The 14,256-nt window shown below is 36.8% G+C and overlaps 1 protein-coding gene across 4 annotated transcripts in view; it reads left to right on the top strand.

Annotated features, from left to right (window-relative positions):
• LOC127627064 (src kinase-associated phosphoprotein 1-like) overlaps positions 1–14,256 on the top strand; it is a 75,923-nt gene that overhangs the window by 49,721 nt on the left and 11,946 nt on the right. For all 4 annotated transcript variants that reach the window (XM_052103283.1, XM_052103285.1, XM_052103284.1 and 1 more), the window contains 7 exons: positions 4,894–4,974; positions 5,049–5,132; positions 5,775–5,899; positions 6,035–6,098; positions 6,829–7,071; positions 8,977–9,021; positions 9,206–9,312. In XM_052103283.1, coding sequence (XP_051959243.1) covers positions 4,894–4,974; positions 5,049–5,132; positions 5,775–5,899; positions 6,035–6,098; positions 6,829–7,071; positions 8,977–9,021; positions 9,206–9,312 — 749 coding nt within the window. The remainder of the gene's footprint in view (positions 1–4,893; positions 4,975–5,048; positions 5,133–5,774; positions 5,900–6,034; positions 6,099–6,828; positions 7,072–8,976; positions 9,022–9,205; positions 9,313–14,256) is intronic.

Below are 14,256 nucleotides of genomic sequence, written 5' to 3' on the forward strand. Positions count from 1 at the left end.
TCACTGCTCTGAATAATTAAAAAAGCAATTTATAGACGAAATGAAAATCCTCAAGATCGGTGCAACGTGCATTTTTTATAATGACTTAATAGTTTTACAGAAGTAAATGAGTGTGTATGTGTGTTTATGATCTTCAGAAATTATGGTAACTGACAAAATAGAAGAAACAGGCATTTCTGCCTGGTTCGAAAGTGAGAAACATAATATGGTTAGTGTTAACACTCTTTCCTGCCTATTTGGCAGCTTTTTGTCCTCTGTGGCTTTGAAAATATTTACTCTGATTGGTTTGAAAGAAATTACTGGAGCTGGATGTTGTGTCCATTTGTCCAATCAGAGTCCTGGTTTCATGGAGAGGGTTGGGATTCAGAATGCATGCCATTTTTTTCTAAAGGTGAAATGTTTGGTTACACTGCTACCCTGTGGAAGAATCACGAATAAAGTAACTGTCCAGAGCACGCCTACTGTTCTGTTTCCTAAGAAAAGCAGTCCAAGGTTGTGAAGAATGACTGAAAATATATTCCTCTTTCACCATTCATTTAGCTGAAGCTTAAGTCTCTGACCGCACACCATGGGGTCAGACAGCAAGGCCTGAGGAAGAAAGTTGTCAGTAGGTGTGTGAAGATTAGAGAGACTGTTAATTGTACGCCATTCTCGCATTTCTTCTGTTTATTCAGTTTCTTCTGAACTATTACCAGGGCTTGACCTTTTAGATAAATGAAGAGAGGGGGATGTGGATGGATGAGGGGAGTAAAAGGTGTCGGGACGAAAGCATGGAGAGAGAAAAATGAACAGAGAAGTGGCTAGACTGAGGCCTCCTTTTTTAGACGATACATCAACTTACCCTTGACAAACAGTGTGTTGTTCAGTTGTATTTATGACAACGTAGATGTGACCGTGTGTAGAAGGCTTGCGTGTTAGTGTGTGGCTGGTCTAGGGGTGTGTGTGAATGTTAGTGTGGGTCAAAGGGCTCCTCTTTGAGATGGTCATCTGTCTAATAAACTGGGTATATTACATGGCAGGTTGCAGTGTTCTGTGGTGATGTCACAGAGGATGGAGTGGTGGGCTCAGTGTGTGTTTTGAAGAGCTGAGTCTTATTTATTGATTCTCCAAGCTATTATATCCACTGCTCACCTCACAGTTGTGCTCATCGAGTTGATGATGTTGAGGTTTACTTAAAAAAAAAAAAAAAACGTAGAAAACAATTTCAACCGAAATTTCTAGTAAATTTAACTGACCGTATTTTCAAGTAAAGGCTACACAATTCTTGGTGGCTTTAATTAGAAATTCTCAAGGCAAGTTTACTTTGCAATACTTTATTTCAAGTACATTTTACTCAGTCTTTGTACATTTTACTCAAGCAATGAAGCACTGAATTAAGTCATACTTTTAAATGTCTACTAGCATTTTAATAAAGGATGAATGTGTGCTATAAATGTGCGTTATGTAGTCTATTAAACAATATCACCTTGCTTAATGCGAAAGAAACAAATCTAAATCAATTGAAATATTATTTTGAGTTTAAGTCACAGTTACTGTGATCTTTTTCAATGACAAGTTAAAGACACCTCTCAACTTTTAAGTTGAGTGCATAATTCTGTCTCTTTTATGCATTGGATAGCAGCCTTAGTTGAGGGGGAGGTCTGCTCACGTCTCAATATGTCTGTAATATGACCTAGAAAACACCCTCAAAATTGGTGTGTGGGTGCAAGAACAGCAAGCTCTGCACCAGATTTCATTGAATCCTGTTATAGCTGTCATCTTATCGGTACACAGTTATTATGGAAAACTGGAATGGAATACGAGAACCTTACCATAATCTTTGCTGATTTGAAATGAATCATCTCAATAAGCCATCTGCAGATTTTTTTTCTGAAACAGAAAATGTATTCCTAATTAATGTACATAAACTCACTTTTACTGATTCACCCTACTGATCCACTGATTTAGTCTGCAATAGAGCTGTTTAGCCATGACTTCAATTTATAGGCGAACCCAAAATTCTAATTCACAATGGGTTCCCTTTGGATACTATATGGGTTTTTATAATGGGGGTTTTTCAATTTATGAGTAAAATAAGGTCTGAGTGAAGATATTGGATGTTTTGTTCTACAACATAAATTACACACAGTCATACCTCAAACGGGAATTTTGAAGCAGATTTTTTTTTTTTTAAGTATGTTGCTAACAAGTTGCTAAATAAGGACTGTCTACAACTACCGAAAGCATGTGAGTGAACATGCCTGATGAAACAGAAAACCGTTGTAGTTCTTATTAGCAACTTGTTAGTAAATACTTTTTTTTTTTAAAAACACAGCGGCTTCAAAATTCACATTTGGGGTATGACTGTGTGTAGTTTATGTTGTAGAACAAAACTTAAAAACATAAAGTATCTTCATGTAATGTTTAACAATAGACCTTATTTAACTCATAAATCCAAAACTGCCATTATAAAAACCCATAGGAAAAGAGGGAACCCATGGCTCGAAAAGGCTAATTCGCTTTGGGTTTTCTGACTGCAACATGAACAGGTCTATGGGCAGCAGGGTAAGATCTATTATGATGAATATTCTACCCAAACTACTATACTTATTTACAGCGCTGCCAGTCGAGGTCCTTTGTAAATGGTTTAGAGATTGGGACAAACATACTTCCAGATTTATATGGAATTACAGGAGACCTTGAGATACTCAACCCTGCAACTACCGAGAGAGGGGAGGCATGGCATTACCATGCTTGAGCAGGGATGGATTATGACTTGCAAAGGCCCTGGAGCCAATTATCTCCAAGGGCCCATTTTCATGGCCAAAATTTCGTTTTCATTGCTGTCGGGTTTTCAAGTGGGGGGATCGCCAAACTCGATTGCGCAATCTTAAAGCCCAGGGCCCCCTCGGCCAGTCAAGGGCCCCTGGTATTCAAGGGCACTGGCCCCATTGGCCCGGTCGGTAATCCATCCCTGTGCTTGAGGGATTATTATTTAGCTGCACAGTTAAGACCACTAGTACTGTGGTGCTGTCCAGTCTATGAAGCAAAGTGGAAAATATAGAATCCTCCTTGATGGGCACACCAATACAATCAGTTTTAGGTTGTTTAGACTGGGCAAGGACATATATCAATTACAGAATTAATGTGTGGTTCATTCTGTTCATCTGTGGATAGAGGTACTTAAACGTTTCCAGATTTGCAGAGAGGTAAAATTACTGGGTTGGCCAGTTTATAATCCACACTTTGCTCTGGCTCTGCATGATCACAGATACAGGGTCTGGACCTCACATGGTATAACCGCCCTTTGTAAAATTATATTAAATGGGGATCTGGATAGCTTTCAGAACCTTTGTCAGAATTTTGATCTCAATATACAGGATTTTTATTTGTATCTATATACACCATTTTTTCTAGACAGAGATCAGAAGTCCCAATCATGGAACTTTTTCCAAAACTGACCCAGGTTTTTATGCACACTGTATATGGGTGAAAAGATCAAAGGGGTAATAGGTAAATTATACAGTGCCATCTCCTCAATGAATACAAATTCAAAAGACTATGTTAAACAGCGATGGGAAAACGACATGAAGGTGGATATACCTGAGGAAGTATGGTTACATGCTTGGGAAACTCTCTGCTCCACTACTCACTCACTGATTTGTGAGATTTTGGATGAGTTTGATTAGATTTTTTATAACGCCAAAGCAGAAATCTAAGTTCACTGGGATACAGCACCCTTGCTGGAGGGATTGTGGTTCATTGCAAATTGACTCAGACCACATTTTCTGGTTATGTCCACATATTCAACCTTTGTGGGTAAAGGTGGAACAATTAATGTCCAGGATCTTAGGCTATGTTTCTTGGGGTTACTTCAGAAGGTTTATGCAAAGTTGATAATTACCTCCAGAAGATCTTTTTGGTTGCTTGTAAAAAAGATGTCACTAAATGTTGGCTGAAGAGAAATCCCCCAGATATGGACATTTTATTGGTATTGTTAATCAAACATGCTCCATGGAAAAAAATGCTGATTCCTTTGTCAGATGTCTTCCTTTTTTTTTCTTTTTCTTTTTGATGTATATTAAAATTGAAAAGTTGAAAACATGAACAGATCTATACAATTCTATTTTGTACTATTTACAGTCAATCAAAATTATTGATTTAGGTTCCAGTGTTGGGTAAGTTACTCAAAAAATGAATGCACTAAAATGACAAATTACTTATTGTAATCACATATCTTCGAAAAGTAATCACATTGCTTATTACTTTTAAGCTACTTTATAAAACACTTTTCACAAATAAAAAATAAAAAAATGAAATATAACGTCTATATCCTCCTTGTGCACTGTCGCACTCAAGTCATACACTCAGCACCACACGTATTGAATGACTTATTAGGGGGCATATGCCCTTCAGCTGTCACAGAAACGCAAATGAACAATTCATATTTTAAATATGACATAAACTATTTTAGAAATGTGTAACCCAAAAATGTACTTAAAAGTAATAACATTTTTTTTTAAATGTAATGTGTTACACTACTTTTCACTAAAAAGATTTTAGATTACAGTAGCTAAATACTTTGTAATCAGATTAAACCCAACACTGCTATGTTCCAGGTTCTCGCAGAGCTGCAGTAAAGCAAAATGCTGACCCTGCTGGGAGATGTGTTTACATTATTTGATTTTACTTACTGTGGATTTCTAACTAGGAAAATCAAATAATGTGTTTTCAATGCACACTGGTTCTGATATATTAACAATGGCATCAATGTATTGTATTGCATTATATTGTGTTAAATGTGACATAATAGTTTTAATTGTATATACAATAAATATAATTAACTTTTTCTTACATAACATCATTGCATATTGATTTTGTATAAGTAACATTGCCTTAATTTTCAATTGACAGTTTTTGAAGAGATCCCTATGGTGGCTGCACAGGACCTCAGTAACATTCTAAAGCAAGGTTACCTGGAGAAGAAAAGACGGGGTAGGAATAACTTGCATCATATTTTTTAACATTGAAAAATGATGCAGTAGTTCTAATCTTTTTTTTTCTTTTAGATCATAGTTTCTTCAGCATGGAATGGCAAAAGAGATGGTGTGTTCTGAATAACACCATATTTTATTATTTCGGGACTGAGAAAGGTGTGTGCTGTCTTCCAGATATACCGGGTTCATTATAAATTCAGCTTAATCGACAGCATTTATAGCATAATATTGGTTACCACAAAAATGTATTTCGACTTGTCCCCTTCTTTTTAAGAATAACCAAAGAAATCAGGTGACAGTGAGGCACTTACAATGGAAGTGAATGGGACCAACAAGGTGTAAACAGTATGCCTGTTAACATGATTTTAGTGTGATTAAAATCACCTTTTCTGTGTAAAGTTATATCCAGTTTTACAACTTTGTTGCCATGACGACCTAGCGCCATAAACCCTGTAATCACGCAACAACAATATTTTAAGCAACTTCACAACTCAAATAACACAAGTTTTAACAGTAAAATCAATGTAAGTGCTTTTCTGTCAATATAAGTTCAACATTTCAACCCTCCAAAAATTGGCCCCATTCACTTCCAGTGTAATGCCTTACTGTAACCTTGATTTTTGCTTTTTTAAAGAAAAGGATGTACGAGTCAAATATAAATTTAGTAGTAATCAGTATTATGCCACAAATACTGTCCATTGAGCTTAACCTGAATTGAACACAGACAATTCCTATAAAAGTATTTTCAGTATTAAAAACAGATGTAATGAGAAACTGAATTTTGTCTTCTTATTTCAGACAAGCAGCAGAAGGGCTCATTTTATATCAATGGCTACAGTGCAGAGCTGGTCCCCAGCTTACGCAAAGACTCCAAGAAGAATTCATCCTTCGAGATGAGTGCTCCTGGAAGACGTTCTTACCAGGTTCAACACACACAAACACACTAACATTGCTCATGGCTGTAGCTTTGTTCAGTCATCTATCTGTCATTTCATTGAAGAATGCTCATTCTCTGTGGGAATAGCCCCCAACTCAACAATGATGGCTTCTCTCTACAGTTTACGGCCAGCAGTCCCCGTGAGGCTAGGGAATGGGTGGACCAGATCAATTTTGTTCTTAAGGGTATGTGAGATATGGAGTGCATTTTTACATATTATGCTGAATGCATCTTACTCGAGCTGAGCACTATAATGATCATCTTGAGGTGAAAAATGCAGTTTTATATAAAGGGGGACACAAATAATTTTATTTCAGGCTTAGCCAATAAGACAGTCTCTAGACCTCCTCATGCAGCACGTCATGAAGCTTCTGAGTCCAACGCATCTCAGGCTGCCTCCTCTTCCCCATAGTGCAGCGCTCTTTACAGGAAATTGATTGGGATTTGCCCAGTCATCCTTTAGGTGCATCGATCTGGTCCTGCTTGGCATCCAGGCAGTGAGGATATGGTAGCCTGTGTTACAGAGCTCAGTCACCTGCAATCAGGCACTCACTTCATCTGAGACAGATCTGAGGCAACCTCGCCACTCTAAAATCGGCTCTACGCGGCCCTCTGATTTGCGGGAAGTAATGGACACTCCTGAGATAGTTTTCTCCCTCCCCAACCCCCTTCGCACATGTAGACACAGCCAAATGGCACAAGCATCATTCAGTATTAGCACTGTAATAAATGTCAACTTAAACACTTATCTAATTTGTTTTCCAGCTCTCTGTGCAATATGTTACATATCTGACATCAGTGTTCTTAAAACATTCTCAAAAGACATGCAAATTGGTAGGCACCCTCCATATGTATGTACATTCATTTTCAAGCTATTAAAAGTGTTAATGCTTGCTTTAATGGCATTTTCCCAAGATCTGAGCTCTGACTTCATCCCCTTTGATGATGATGAGGCAGTGGAAGAAGAGGAAGAAACATATGATGACATCGAACAAGCTACCACAACACCACCACCACGTCCTGGGACAGCGCCTACACCTGTTCCAACACTGTGTCTAGGACAACCCCCCCATAGCACTTGTGAGGAATGTAAGGAGCAAGCAGGGACTCAAGAAGAAGAAGAAGAGGATGAAGAGGACATTTATGAGGTGCTTCCAGGTACAGAAAAAAAACCAAATATATTTTATAACTCTAGAGTAGGCTCTCTAAACAAAATATGGTTATAATATTGGTATATCCCAATGGTTAACTATATGAACTAAAATAAAAACTCTACATTAGCAAGGCTAATCAGGCAATTGCGGTTGCAACCATCAACACTACAATGTTGAATGGCATCAATAAGAGTATATAAATCAAGATCTGGTCGCCCAAAGTGATGGCCTCTAAGGCCTCTGAGGAGAGATACATCACTCTGAAAGTGCTGTCATTTTCACCTTACTTTGCCATGTGTGCTGGGCAGCTGAGTTGGCCACAGATGGCGGATCGAGTGACCACCTCTCTCACTTTTCCACCCTTCATTAATCTCTCTCTCATCTTTTTGTGCCTCTCAGATAATAAGTTTAGAAAAGTGCTGAGCGGGTCTTCTATGACATTGTCTAAAATTGAAGAATTAAGTGTACTCAAATAGTTACTTAATCATTTTTAACTGGTTTAATATAAAATCCTCAGAATTTATGTCATGCATTTAGCATCACTGCATCTAAGAAAATGCATTGATTTGATTCTCAGTGCATGGTAACCCTCCATATACAGTATTAAAAATTTAAAACAGCCAAATGGTACAGCAATTATAATGAGGCAGATCTACCTTTAGGCTAGCTTTAGGGATTGAACCCATAATTATATAATTAAATATATAAAATGTTAGAAAACAGATACAAAATATAGGAATTCTCTGGGGGAATTTTTTTTGGTCCCACATTTTCAAAATCTGGGGCATTTTTGTCCCTTTTCATGGCATTTTTGCCTGAGCCTTGGTTAACTGACCTTGTTTAGCTCAGTTTATTTATTTACTAAGAGGATAATTTACCTTGCTGATAATAAAACTTGCTACCATCCAGTGTTGTAATTGGTTACTGTAATTTAATTACTTTTAGTTAAAAAAGTAGTGTAATACTTTACATTTTTAATTTTTATAATTATAGTTACTGACTTTCAATTAATTTAATTACTATTAAGTACATTATAGGGTTATGATATATATTATTATATAATATATTATTTATGTAGAATACATGAATTATGGCTCCATAATGAGTCATTGTGAAGGAGAAATGTGAGATTCTGTGTGTAATAGTGGACAAGACAGAAATATAGATATTATTTTGAATTTAGTAGCAACTTCAAAGTAACTTCAAAGTAAAGTAATTAGTAAAGTAATCTGATTGCAATTTTAGAGGAAATATTAGTAATTTGTAGTGAATTACTATTTTAACTCTCGACACAAAAGTAATTTGATGTTCACAGGAAAAACACATTTTCAAATTTAGTTTATGAAAAATGAAAAATTTTACAGTGTAATGCAACAGTTTACAACACGCTTTTGGGATAAAATATATTTTGCACATGTGTAAATGGTAAGGGGGGGGGGCTTTAGGTTTACAGGTTTTTTTCCACATGCTGTTCCTGGAAGCTCAGGGCAAGCTCATGCTGTGGGAAGTATAGGGTTGCTGGGCGGTGGTTTTATCGGCAGCCTGACAGCGTGAGGATGGATGTGGGAGAAAGAAAGCTGGGCTATCACTGTCACCTCATAGACCCAGAGGTGCCACGCCCAGAATCAATGCCTGTCTGTCTGAAACACACTATCCATCTGATACAGCCTGGCACCACGCCTATACATCAAATGAGAGCTAGCTATTCTGCAGCCCTGCTGATATTGTCTAATATTCATATAATATAGAATAAGGTACTCAAAGTTGATTCAAAATTAGAGTAGGCCTAATTGGAAAATGTAGCATTAATTTACAGAAGAGATGGGGAGTTGCTGCATTAGACTAGTGCTAAAAGATCAGTTGACATTTGTTCTACACTTCTATAACAATTAACTCTGTATTTTTGTAGATGATGAAAATTCTGACCATACTGAAGAGGGAAGTGAAAAATCTGGTGAGTAGTGTGTGTGTGTGTAACTGTGGACTAATGCTGATAAAATAACATTTAATTTATAAACATTTTAAAGTATTTAAATTTAATTAAAAAAATAAAAAATAAATATATATATATATATATATTTTTTTTTTTTTTTGAAAATATGTATTGTTTTTTATAAATGTCTGTGTTTTAAATAAAGGTTCTTCAGATTATGCTAATTATTACCAAGGCTTGTGGGACTGTGAAGCAGATGGACCAGATGAGTTGGCCTTCCAAAGAGGAGACATTATTTACATCCTCAGCAAGGTCAGTGTTTGCTCCTTCATTGCATCTCTCACATTAAAGGAACAGTTCACCCAAAAATGAACAGTTAGTTATCATTTACCCTCATGTTGTTCCATAGAAAACAAAAGAAAATGTAAGGCAGAATATTAGCCTCGTCAATATTCACTTTCATTGCAAGGAAAAAAGATGCAGTGACAGTGAATGGTGACTGAGGTTAATATTCTGCCTAACATCACATATTGTGTTCCACAAAAGAAAGTCATACGAATTTGGAACAAGATGGTTACAGAAGAATTTTCATATTTGAGTGAGATATCCCTTTAACATAAATCTATAAATAAATGCACACGCAAGGTTAGCCATTGCTGCTGTGTCTTTGACTGATTTGTTAGTTTGGAGAGCTTCACTCCCTTTCCACCCCCTCGGTAATGATGAATAATATGCAGCTGGCTATGAGATGAGTCATATCGGTCAATACTCACTGACATTCTCTTAGCAACTATTTATTTACTGTATTCTGAATGACAAAGGTTGAATGGTCTATACTCAGTCAGGACATTCTTATTGCAACATATAGCCTTAGACAAAATATAATAGATCAGCAACACATTTCAAACATAGCAGTTGCATTGGTAAAGATTATCCTTATAGATAGCCGAGAGATTTGCAGACAAATTGAGCTTGTTTGGTAGTACGGCATATTGATGTAACAGAAAAATCCTTGCAGTACAGTGATCACACAGGCACATTCTCAATAATAGGCCGTTGATTCATCACTGTAGATGTGTCACGAAATATTGAGGGTTTGGCCATGCAAGCCACTGTATTTGATACATCCACATTAATCTATAGATATTTATGTTTTACAAATGGGATGTTAGCAGGAACACATAGTGTAGCTGTTTCTTAAAGAAGCCCCACTGAAAGAATCAATGTGTTTTAATTTTGCCTACTCCCTACTGAGCTCAATGTTATCTTGAAAAAGTTTAGGAAAGAAGACTACCATCTTATAAGATGTTGTAACTTATAAGATAATGTACAAATGTGACCGATAGTGAGCCTTAGAATTAATATATAAATGACAACAGAGCAAATAAAGCAGTAAGCCTTTACGTTACAGTGATTTTATCACACATAAAGAGTTTTTATAGGCACAATGTGAAGCTAAGCACTATAATAAAAGGTGCCAGCGTTCAATAAATTGTTACATTTATTATTAAAGGAATATTCTGGTTCAGTACAAGCTAAGCTCAATTGGCAGCATTTGTTGCATAATGTTGATTACCATAAACAATATTTTCGACTTGTAAATCTGGGTTTCAGTGAGGCCCTTACAATGGAAGGGAATGTGGCTGAATTTTGGAGGGTTTAAAGGCAGAAATGTGAAGCTTATAATTTTATAAAAGCGCTTACATTAATTCTTCTGTTAAAACCTATGTATTATTTGAGCTGTAAAGTTTCAATCATAATTTTTTTTTACAGTCATTAAAGGGTTAGTTCACCCAAAAATGAAAATGATCCCATAATTTACTCACCCTCAAGCCATCCTAGGTGTATATGACTTTCTTCTTTCAGCCGAACACAATCAGAGTTATATAAAAAAATATCCTGGCTCTTCCAAGCTTTACAATGGGAGTGTCACGATTCGCCGTTGTCTGCTCAGTGTTTCTCCCCTGTCACCTGTCCCAAACTACACTTCCCATAATCCCCTGCCCTCATCACTGCCAGTGTCATTGTTCTCACCTGTGTTTAATTTAATCATTATCCTTCTGATTATTTAAGCCCTGTTGTTTGTTCATTCGTTGTCGGTCGTTGTATGTTATGGTTGTCCTTGATTGTGTTCCTGCCCGTGCCCTCCGTGGATGTTTTTCATGTTTATACTTTGTTTTCCCCTCGTGGATGTTTTGTTTGTTCCCTGTGTTGTTCAGTTATTTTGAGTTACCCTGTTCTCCCTTTTGTTCCTTCATTAAAGAACTGCATTTAGATCCTCCACTCCTCGTCTGCCTCGTCTGATTCATAACAGGGAGTGAATGGTACCTTATATTTTGAAGCCCAAAAAAGTGTACCATCCATCAAAAAAGTAATCCATACAGCTCCAGGGGATTAAATAAGGCCTTCTGAAATGAAGTGATGTGTTTTTGTAAGAAAAATATCCATATTTATCATTTATAAACTGTAATCACTGGCTTCCGGCAGTGTCGAGTTCCGGCATATGATGTGGGGGTAGCATAAGATCCGGTGAGAAGTGACGAATGTGGAAGCACAGAAGATAGAGCAAAACAAAACGCCGGTCACGAATTAGAAGTCAACAATGAGGATTTTTAAAGAAAAATGTCAGAGGATTTCGATATAAGAGAAGAGGAGAATTAGTTTTTTGCCAAGCCCTATTTGTTTGAACCGGAATACACCGACCAGGAACTCCGGGAGATGGAGGAGGCTGCAGCAGCGGCACAAACAAAAGAATCTGGTAGACGGAGAGTTCGGGAGACGTGGTGGTGCTCATGCAGGAAATGCGAGGTAATGCCAACAGAGGCTAAGAGTGTTTGCTGCCATGCATGGACGATTGGAATGACTGGATAGACGCACAAACGCACTATTTTAAGATTAATACAAATCTACAGTATAGCTAAAACAACTCACTTCTTTTTGCCATTTTCCTTTGCTGTAAACAACGTGCGCTTCCACGTTCGTCACTTCTCACCGGAGCTTACGCTACATCATACGTCGGAAATCGACTCTCTCGTGAACGTGCGGACAGCCGTTACCGGAAGCCAGTGATTATAGTATATGAAGTTATAAATATGAATATTTATCTTACAAAAACGCATCGCTTTGCTTCAGAAGGCCTTTATTAACACTCTGGAGCCGTATGGGTTACTTCTATGATTGATGGATGCGCTTTTTTGGGCTTCAAAATCTAAGGTACCATACACTCCCATTATAAAGCCAGGATATTTTTTAATATAACTCCGATTGTGTTTGGCTGAAAGAAGAAAGTCATATACACCTAGGATGGCTTGAGGGTGAGTAAACTGTTAGGGGTATAACAGTTATGATCCGGACCAGATATGGAGAAAGAAGACCAGGAGTCGAGAAGTTCAATTAAAGAATCAAACATTTACTGAAGTATAGTCTGCAGTGAAATTGGTAGAGCCAGCGGCAAAGTCTCACGAGGAGATCGAAAGCCAACTCCTACCTTACACAAAATCTTACATCAATTATACCATTTGCAAGGACGTACATTCCATTATTTTACTCCTGATTGGCTAAAAGACCAGAAAGTCACAACATATAGACAGCTATACGGCCTATCAACATTAATCAGCGCACTTGTCGTCCGAGCCCGAGATTTACATCTGAAGTGACCTCGCAGATGGTCGCGGGGCGTCTTCGAGTCGGCCTGGTGTGCATCCCTGGGTTCAAAACCTGGGTAGAAGGTCAAACGCACACACAAAACACTGACGAACGACAGTTCTTTCTGGGCACAAGAGAGCCAGAGCACAACGTTATCAGGCCATTTAAACCAAAACAGAGAGATAAAATATTCACTCCTCGGGCAGAGGAGAGGGGTAGAAATAACATACATTTCTTCCCTAAAGAAATAATTAGAGAAAATCACACTTCTACTATTCAGGTATTATTACATAGGACTTTAAACCATATAATTAGTCATGGAAAGGTAACAATCAAACACAGAATACATCTAGAACCTATGTTTAACGCATTCTCCAGCCCCGCGGAAACACCAGCATCACAGATAAGCTTATCCCCAAAAGACCTTCAGCCTACGTGCAGGACAGAGAGAAAGTCTCTGGAATGTTCCTAAAAGAGACTAGTTAGCATTCAACACACATATGATTCAAAGTATATTTCAGTTATGCATAAGAAAATAGAATTGATTATGTGATCATGCATATAGTTAATTCATCACTTTATTAAAGAAGTTAAGCAACAGAATACAGATAGATATTGATATAAAAGGATATATATATATATATATATATATATATATATATATATATATATATATATATATATATATATATATATATATATATATATATATATGTATTGATATATCTGAAGAAACAAGGGATTTTGACCCTCACCCTTCAAAATTATGGGATAATTTTCCATTTTTGGGTGAACCATTTAAGGCTTTTATAACTTTGCTCAGAAAAGGTTAGTAAGCAACTTTATCATACTAAAATCATGTTAACACATATTGCTTATATCTTGGGCTATATTTTTGAAACAGTGAGTATTTTAACATTTACAAATTGGCTTTGACTTCCATTGTAAGTGCCTCACTGTAACCCAGATTTTTGCTTTTTTTTAAAGAAAAGGAGGGGAAAATTTTTGTGGTAATCAACATTATGCCACAAATGCTGTTGATTAAGCTTAACTTGTATTGAACCCAGAACATTCCTTTAATAATTATTGGAGTAAACTGTTCTTCTGCCAAGTAATATAGTTCAGTATCCTCATTGTAATGGTTTGCAAAGCAACATAGCAATTAGGCAGATTCATTTAGATTGTCCAGTCACACGTGTATTTATCTGCATTTCATAATGGCTTCGAACATAGCTCCTCTAATTAGAATTTAGTGTCAGAAGTAACAGTTTTATAAAGCAGGTTTTATTCTGTTATTCAGAAAAGGAGTACGAATATTTATATCTGATATATTATCAGTTAAGGTACACAAAGGTACACAGAAATTTTTAGCATAGACCTTATTTCTAATTTGTGTATATAGTGAGTGTAACATCCCAGATAGCTGGAGTATGTCTCTGATTTTGTCATCATGCTGTATATTCAGGCAAGTAAATTTATCATCCCCTTCTTTTAATGCCTCTGTGACTGACGTGTAATTGAAATAGCTTTTATTGATGGCAATATTTTCGAAATTGCTGCAGTTGTATCGTTATGATCTTGTAGATCTCTTCAGATGTGTGTCCTCCGAAT

Source organism: Xyrauchen texanus, chromosome 33 (assembly GCF_025860055.1).
Source record: "Xyrauchen texanus isolate HMW12.3.18 chromosome 33, RBS_HiC_50CHRs, whole genome shotgun sequence".
Lineage (NCBI taxonomy): Eukaryota > Metazoa > Chordata > Actinopteri > Cypriniformes > Catostomidae > Xyrauchen > Xyrauchen texanus.